The sequence below is a fragment of the Megalops cyprinoides genome, chromosome 8 (genome assembly GCF_013368585.1).
Source record: "Megalops cyprinoides isolate fMegCyp1 chromosome 8, fMegCyp1.pri, whole genome shotgun sequence".
Taxonomy (NCBI): domain Eukaryota; kingdom Metazoa; phylum Chordata; class Actinopteri; order Elopiformes; family Megalopidae; genus Megalops; species Megalops cyprinoides.
This window is the reverse complement of record NC_050590.1, coordinates 27,642,845-27,650,804: the sequence shown is the minus strand read 5'-3', so window position 1 is coordinate 27,650,804 and position 7,960 is coordinate 27,642,845. Positions and strand designations below refer to the sequence as shown.

General features: G+C 38.3%; 1 protein-coding gene across 1 annotated transcript; it reads right to left on the bottom strand.

Moving 5' to 3' along the window:
- Nucleotides 1-1,382: 1,382 nt before the first annotated feature.
- LOC118781645 (ZP domain-containing protein-like) lies at nt 1,383-4,298 on the bottom strand. Its single transcript, XM_036534654.1, has 6 exons — nt 4,295-4,298; nt 3,646-3,821; nt 3,160-3,560; nt 2,782-2,878; nt 2,489-2,678; nt 1,383-1,525 (listed from the first exon to the last, which is right to left on the bottom strand). Exons 1-6 carry the CDS (start codon nt 4,296-4,298, stop codon nt 1,383-1,385), a joined length of 1,011 nt encoding a protein of 336 aa, XP_036390547.1.
- Nucleotides 4,299-7,960: the final 3,662 nt, after the last annotated feature.

Genomic DNA, 7,960 nt, shown 5'->3' with positions numbered 1-7,960 from the left:
AGCTCTGCCCATCACTTGTGTGGCTCAGCTGTGGGAAAGGAAACATCCTGACATGCACTCACCTAAGTCTGCAAACCTCCCTCTCAATGTTCTCGTTCATATAAGTCATGAAAAAGAACACAGTATTTGAACTGGTATTGTTTCCATGGGTTTGCTATTTTGTTTCATTTTGAACATTGTTGTTCTTTCACACTCACAGAACACACACAAACCTATCCCCTGTCCCTGCTTGCAAGCTTTGAATTTTTTGAGTTTTTTTTCTTTCCCCTGATCCCCAGTGAACTCATTTTAATTTCCTCTGGAACCTGCATACTAGTGTACCTCACAGAGTACAACATTTGAGATTTCTTAGATGAGTGATCTATTTTCCTTTATGCAGACATTATGAAGAAACAACACAGACATCAAAGTACAGGCATTCCACATTTGAGATTATCCCCCAGTCTCTGTTTATTTTTGCTGATAGTCTACATCAGATACAGTAGAGAGCTTCTGAGCACAAAAACCCATACAAACTGGCATCATAGAAAGTGGAAAAGAACATATTTAAAAGTGCTCAGAAGCAGCAAGTTGACAGTCCATGGAGAATTAAATGAAATGAACCAGCACAACTCAGCACAGTAATGTAAAATGTATACTACATAACACTTACACAGCATTTTGTAATTTTACACAAGCCATATACCATACTCCCCACAGTATTTCCAAAACAGATGTAAACAACTGTCAATATATAATCAGCCTGTTATTAAAAGATGATGACTAATTGTCAGAGCTCATTAATTGTCCATCATTATCATAGACAAACAATGCAGTCAGACCTGTTTCCCAAGGGAACTGTTGTCTCTTGGTATTATGTCATTATCATCATGTTACTTTCAAAACTGGCAAATTTGTCTTTTTCACAGTTGGCAGAAATGCTGTTCGAAAGTAAAATGTATTAGAATGTTATTAGAAGTATGGCACCGTGGCTTTATGTCACTTTTAACAAGTGTGGCTAATAATACTTGCTAATAGCATTCAGTGACTAAGTTACTGTCTTTTTAGAAATATAGATATGTAGACATAAGGTAGGCATGTTCTTACATATTGTATAGTCAAATAAAAGAGAAGGGTAAAGAAAAGGTTCAAATACACGCATACTGAATATAAACTGTAAATGACAAATTTAGCCTCTTTTTTAATAATTATTAAACATTATTTATAATTCATTTTCCTCAACCAGAAGGTAAATTTTCTCACAGCATGACAAGGATTTTCAAGGCCTTTCAACTTTTCAAAAGTCATTTGATTGGTTACATTTGACATATGATTGGTTACATTTGATTGGTTCTGTACTCTTCACCAGTATATGTTTCTATCTACAATGACAAATCAGGGGATCAAAAGTCATTGGATGGAAGTGGTTGATATTTGACCTTCATCCCCTTGTTCTTGTATATCACTACTCCACACACCATGGCAACTGCAGCCAGGAGAGTACCAGCGATGAAAACCAGGTTCATGTTCAAGGCCATGTTGGAAACTGGAAGGGAAGTCAAAGAGACAGGGTTTAACATTCATACAGCTTTACATCTGAAAAATAGTTTTGAAAAAACTGAATAGGTAAATGTTTAGATGGCCACAGACTGGATTCATTCAGGAGTATATTTATGGGAATAAAAGGCCTGCAGAGCTTGGGTGTGGGCTTTGGCCAATGAGGGACTTAGAACTCTTCCATGCTATCTCCAATTACAGTGCCCAGGCACATTTGCGTGTGTCAGAATATGGGCTGAGGTGTGGATCAAATCTTGTCAACAGCTATAACCATAGTAATTTTGTTTTATTGCCTTTTTTATTGATAGTCAATGTTAAAACATTACACAGAAGCCAAATAAATAGCTTATGTTTACTTATTTTCAATATTATAAATTTTGAAAGTAGCTAGCTGTTTCCTAAGTATTTTTTGAATCAGACCATCAGCAAATTTTCTGTCTGACACTGCAAATCCAAAATTCACAATTTCACTCTTGATGATGTCTGTGATGCCTGTGTTTGGCTGTAGGTGCAGCCCTGTTGGTTAGCACCCCTGTTTGAGTCAGCAGATGTCCGTACCCAGTATAGCCCAGTCTAACATGTAATTGGAGAATGTCACTTTGATTTCTGAGAGCCCCTTGCAATTTTTCTGTTCATTTGAGACCCCAGGGATTATTTGAGATGATTTCCAAGAAAACCATCTGAGCTGTGTGTATATGCTCATGTTCAAAGCAGCATTAATTGCATTGGCATGCACTGCAGTGGTATTACAGATGTAGCTCAAACAGCCTTTCAATGGGAAGTGTTTGAGTATGTCAGGCTGAGAAAAACACTCTGAAGATTCACGGATCTTCATGGTGTGTGGAATTGTTGATATGGTGGGTACTGTGAATCCAATAAGCTATTCAGAGGATTCAACTATTTAGCACAGATGTTTGCACAGGGTGATTTCATGTGGTTTGAGCAGGATTACCTGTGCTGTCTGAGCTTCTTTTTAGACGCAAAGGGCCTTGGGAAATGAAGTGCCTGGAAGTCTCTGAGGTCACTGATCTCCTGCGATGATGGTGCACTACAGGGGAGGCCGTGGCATTGACACAACCCCTAGAGCATCTGGTATAGGGATCTCCGGCCTGACACAGAATTACTGAACAGCTGATGTATACCTAGAACCAAGAGGATTTACAGTTAGAGGAAGTTAGAACCCAAACCTGAGACAAAATTTGATTACACAGGAGCCAGCCCAACTCAGGATCTGCCTGACATTACCTCATCATACTGCCCAATGAATTTGAAAGCTTCCATGCCAAATCTGTATTTTGTGTTGTTGTTTGAATAGACCACCAATGTTTCATCCACTGTACACCTGGAAAGATCAAAATTCACATTAGATTTACAGGTCTTTTGTGAGCTGAGAACATTATTGTGAATACATTTTTATAATATTTTTCATATATTTTATATTACATTTTTCATAATTTTTCTTTCATCTGACAGGTTTAGGTTACTGATTTTTCTTAGGCATGTATGCAATACTTGTCTTTCTTGATTCAGTATTGTTCCCTTGAGTCCTCAGTCACCATGTGCTACAATGTTAAAACCTGCCTTTATGGACAACCCTTGCTCTCCTTACAACAGGTATCTTACCCATTTTCAATGATGTTGTAGAAAATGTGGTAGTTGGGGTCATCATATGGGGTTGCTCTGCATGACTCCACAAACAGCACAGTGTTGGCGAGAGAGGTAGTCGCTTTGATTTCCATGTAAATCATATCCTTCAGCACTACTTCCACTGGGTAGGTACTTGGGTCCACCTTACTATTGAACAGGTAATTGCTGAAGAACTCAAACTCATAGGTGAACTTTCCAAAGCCTTTTTCTGTGAACACGTAGGGTATCTTGTGTGCCCTGAACTCCAAAGACACCTGGCCTTTCTTGGGGTACACGCAGGAGAAACCAATCTCCACCTCATGTTTCCTAGTTATAACATCAGTGATTTTGTCAAATGAAGTAATTTCATTTTTGAAGATCAGGTTTTCATCATCCTCCTGCAATATCAATCAGGGAAATATTTCACCATGGTGATGTCAGACTTTCACAAACCCATTAATATGTTTGATTAAAGGGACTAACCTCTAACTGTGTTCCACAAGAGTTGAGGGACATGGCAGCGATTACATGGGTGCTATTTGATGTGAGGGTGCATGTTGGGTCATTGAGACGCAAGTGGTCCTCATGAAGTCCAATGATTGAGGACTTTTCCACTTCCACTGTCATTGTGTTCTCAGTACAGATCACATTTGCCTCCCCTAATAATTGTAGGTAAGAAAATATAGGTAAGACCAACATTCAGACAGTGAGCACAGCCCTGGAGCAGTTTTTACAGCATCTCTTGGCTGCAATTACTGTAGGCTGTGTATATTGCTCAAGATGCCCAGTTTTATACTTCTTGATTTTGTATCATAAGAATTCTAATTCAATAGCCAGGATTGCAAAATGGCTAAATTTAAGTGAACAGTTCTAACGATGCATATGGACTGAAATACTAACCAAATGTGTGTCCAACAACAACAATGACACATCTCATCTCAGAATGATATATGCTGGACCTGAAAAGTTTGACATGATGGTGAGGCAAAAAGGCATGTAGGTACAAAAAATAGTTGCAGCTAACAACATTTAAAATTAAATAAATGAAAAATCAGAGCAAGGCTAAGATACAGCAAAAATACCACAACAAAGTCTGCATCAAAGGCAAGAAAACTCATAATTTGAAACTTACCCATTTCTGCTCTCTGCAATGAAGCATATGGGGACATGCTCACCAAAGTCATTTTCATTTGGCGTCCATCTTACAAGACATTCTGCAAATTGACTGTGGGTGGTGATGTACTTTGTGATATTCAGAGGCCCACTGATAATGAAGTTATTAACCCTTTTGAAAAATAATGAAGATAATTTAGGTTGTAGACTGCAACTCCATCACATGCATTTAGATAAAAAAATATCATTTTTGCCATTTCTTTTCTGTTCAGAGTTTAAATTTTCAAAATTGATTTAAGATTTGTTAAATATCTATGTTTAATTATATTAACTTGGAACTTTATGGAACTTTCTGATTATTTACATGGTAAATAACTACATAGTACTTAACCCAGAGTTGCCTCAGTTAGCATGCAGCTGTATAAATGCATAACATGCATAAATTGTAACCTATGTAAGTCGCTCTGGATAAATGCCATCTGCTAAATGCCAATAATGATATCCATAATGTTTTGGTCAAAACACTACTATAAATATAATAGCTGAGAAAAAATGCATCTTATAGAACTGGAGCCTTACATTGAAAGTGTAGCTGTAGCATTCAGCCTGATTTCCAGTTCCTGATTGACAGTTGCACTGAGTTTTTCTGCATTGAATGGAGTTGGGTATAGGAATAGGGGCAAAATTTGTCCCTCAATGCAGGAAGATACTGGTGGATCAACTGATGTTGTTGCAAAGAAAACGGGAAAGAATGTTATCAACATGCATTAGGTGTGGATGTTCTTTGTCTGGTTTCCAGATGATTTTCAGTGCATTTTATAATGTTCATAGATCAAATAACATGCATCGAATGCATTTGAAATTTTTACCTTGGATTGCAAATTGCAGAGGAATTTTGCTTAAAGGACTGGTATGGGAATTATAGGAAGTAGTTGGGGCAGAGGTGGTTGTTGTGGACTGTTGCCACCATGGGAGAAAATTGGTGGTTGTCGTAGATTGTGTTGTAGTGGTGGTTGTCTGTGGCCACCACCAGTAGTTTGGTGTATTAGGGGTAGCTACAGCTGTATTATGGCCATTGGAAGGTGTAGAGGTTGACTGGGTCCACCACTGAGGTGCAGGTGTAGTTGTGAGCTGATTGCCCCACCAAGGTGCAGGTGTAGTTGTGAGCTGATTGCCCCACCAAGGTGCAGGTGTGGTGTTGGGCAGGTTCCACCACCACCACCAAGACGGAGATGTAGTGGTGGGCTGGTACCACCATGGCCAGTGAGATGTGTTCACTGGGGGTGATGTTGTTGTGGTCTGCCAAAGGGAGCGTCGGTGCCTGCTTGCATGGAGTGGACTCTTTACAGACAATGTGCCATCCGTGTAAGAGAGAGTGATGGGCTGTCTAGGGAAATCTTCCAGGACAATTTCAAAGACATGAGCTCTTTGGTTTGAGGTGCTGATATATGATAAAGTACAGGAATTCTGGAAAAGGAAATCGACCATAATGTCAAGTAGGATCAAATGGTGCATGAGAATTACAGGCTATAGATGTTTTGTGTACTACTTATGCCTATTCAAACACCCTGTTGGGTTAGGATATTAATTTCCATAATTACAGAGGAGAGAATTTTACAATACTTTATTAACTCTTAAGTTAAGAGGGAGCTTAAAAAAATCTCAAATTTCTTCTGGAAAACCTGATAAATCAGGAAGGTCTTGGGGTTTTAAGAGCATTGTTCTCTGTAATTAAGTCTCAAGTCTATGTAATTATTCATGTGTGTTACAATGGATTTACTAAAACAATGCCATGTCTTCAACATAAGGATCTGTGCTGTTCAAAAAATGTGTGGTATGCATTTCATGTTGTACTTTTTTTTTTTTTTTTTTTTTAGCATTTTTCATAGTTTTGTCATTTGGGTTCTTACTTGATCAAGGTGGAATCCTGGATGATTGTAGCAGTAAAAGCACTCTGTGCTTAATGACCCAAGTCTACATCTCACTTGGTCACCATCAGGGTCATGAGCCACAAGGTTGTAGTTCCTGGCACAGTTCTGAGGGACACTGTAATTGGAGAAAAAAACATATATATCATTGTGGTGACATTGTACACAGTACAGTTTCTGAAGCTCAAAATCAAACATCGTGGAAATTATGTACTAAACAGAAACAAGGTTTCTGATTCCTGGATTTTGTTAAAACAACACAAACATAGCTCCCTCTAAAGTTTAGAAAACAGTCTAATGATGTGCCTGTTGCCTAGTAGGCCAGTGTCTCAATACATAAATTGCATGTTGTGGAAATGAAGATTCCTTAAGTGTGCGATCACAATTGCATTTACTCAACTGCATTATCCTGACTGACCTGGCATTAATTTTGAAACTGACATTAATTCCAAATGCTTTACTTGCATTTCCAAATTTACTCCGGATAACCAAAAATACAATTTAAAAATTAATGACAGCATAACATAGTGCTATAGTGTAAAAAAAAATAATAATCATAATTTGTGTTCATTTAGCATTATGTTTCTAATTCAGTTATGTATCTAGGTAATTCCTAGTTACTTCCTATGCCATTCTCCATTACATATACTAAAACATTTTTCCATTACTACCCCATCATTTCTTTAGTTGCAGTTTTAAGCCATTTTCTAATTTTTTCTGCTTGCTATCAAGAAAAACTTTTTTCCCATGTCTCCTCATGATTTGGACTCTACTTTCTGTTTTGTTATATGATGTGTGCCATCAGCTGTAACATTATGGAGTAATTACCTGCTTCATATAACTAGTATTAGGAAACTGTTCACCACAGCATTAAACATGCATTGTGTGTGGGACCTGTCATATCAGTAGATATGGACACCACAGTTTGCATTGGTTGTTGGAATGCAGATAGTCTAGTCATCCTCTAAAGAGCCTGCTATTACCACTGGGCACTACCTTTTGCTTCTGGACAAGCATGATACCCTACATATTACAAAACCAATGGAATGAGGTCAGAATTTTGGCTAATATGAATGAGAAGGTAATACCCAATTGCTCATGATCAAATATGACATTACCGAAGGAAAGATGGTATTGTTGTCACTGGAGACCTGTTGGGTTCCCCAGTGTCTGACCTGGTACCAAGGTCCACATGCGTCATAAGACGCCAGTATCCAGAATTGCTAATGGAATTATATATCCAGCAGCATCCTGACTTTCTATAACAGAGGCAAAAGAGAAAACATTACATTTTTGTAAGTATGTAATCTGCTACATTTATTTTTCTTGTGAATGGTATAATTACCGCATTTCAAAAGGTTTGTCACTTGAGATTTTCCTGGTCATGAATGCCTCAGACTGACACCAGCTGTTTCCGGAAGAACTGCGATCAACAGAGCCTATCTGAAAGTTATTAAGACTTCCACAGTTCCCAGAACAGATATTCCAGGAGTTCCATGAATAGCAGGTATGATAGGTTTCCTTGTAGCGAATGTCCACCTGCAAATAAGTGTCAATTGTGAGCAGTTATGAATCATAGATGAAATTGCATTTGGTTTAAGTGAAAGTGTTTTAACCATATCAATTTCCAGTCGCTGGCAGTCTCACTTTGTTTTTTGTCTTCAATTAGGCTGCTTTCAAGCTAGAGGTTTTGGTGCGGACCCGAGTCCACTTGAGCCGTTAGTTCGGTTCGTTTGGTTGATGTGAAAGCTGTTTTC

Bases quoted from the DNA above. Each gene is read 5' to 3' on its own strand.
- LOC118781645 (XM_036534654.1), bottom strand. The intron at 2,879-3,159 runs GTAAGATACCTG...TGATCTTTCCAG, and splicing joins TACAACATCATTGAAAATGG to GTGTACAGTGGATGAAACAT. The intron at 2,679-2,781 runs GTAATGTCAGGC...TCTTGGTTCTAG, and splicing joins TCATTGGGCAGTATGATGAG to GTATACATCAGCTGTTCAGT.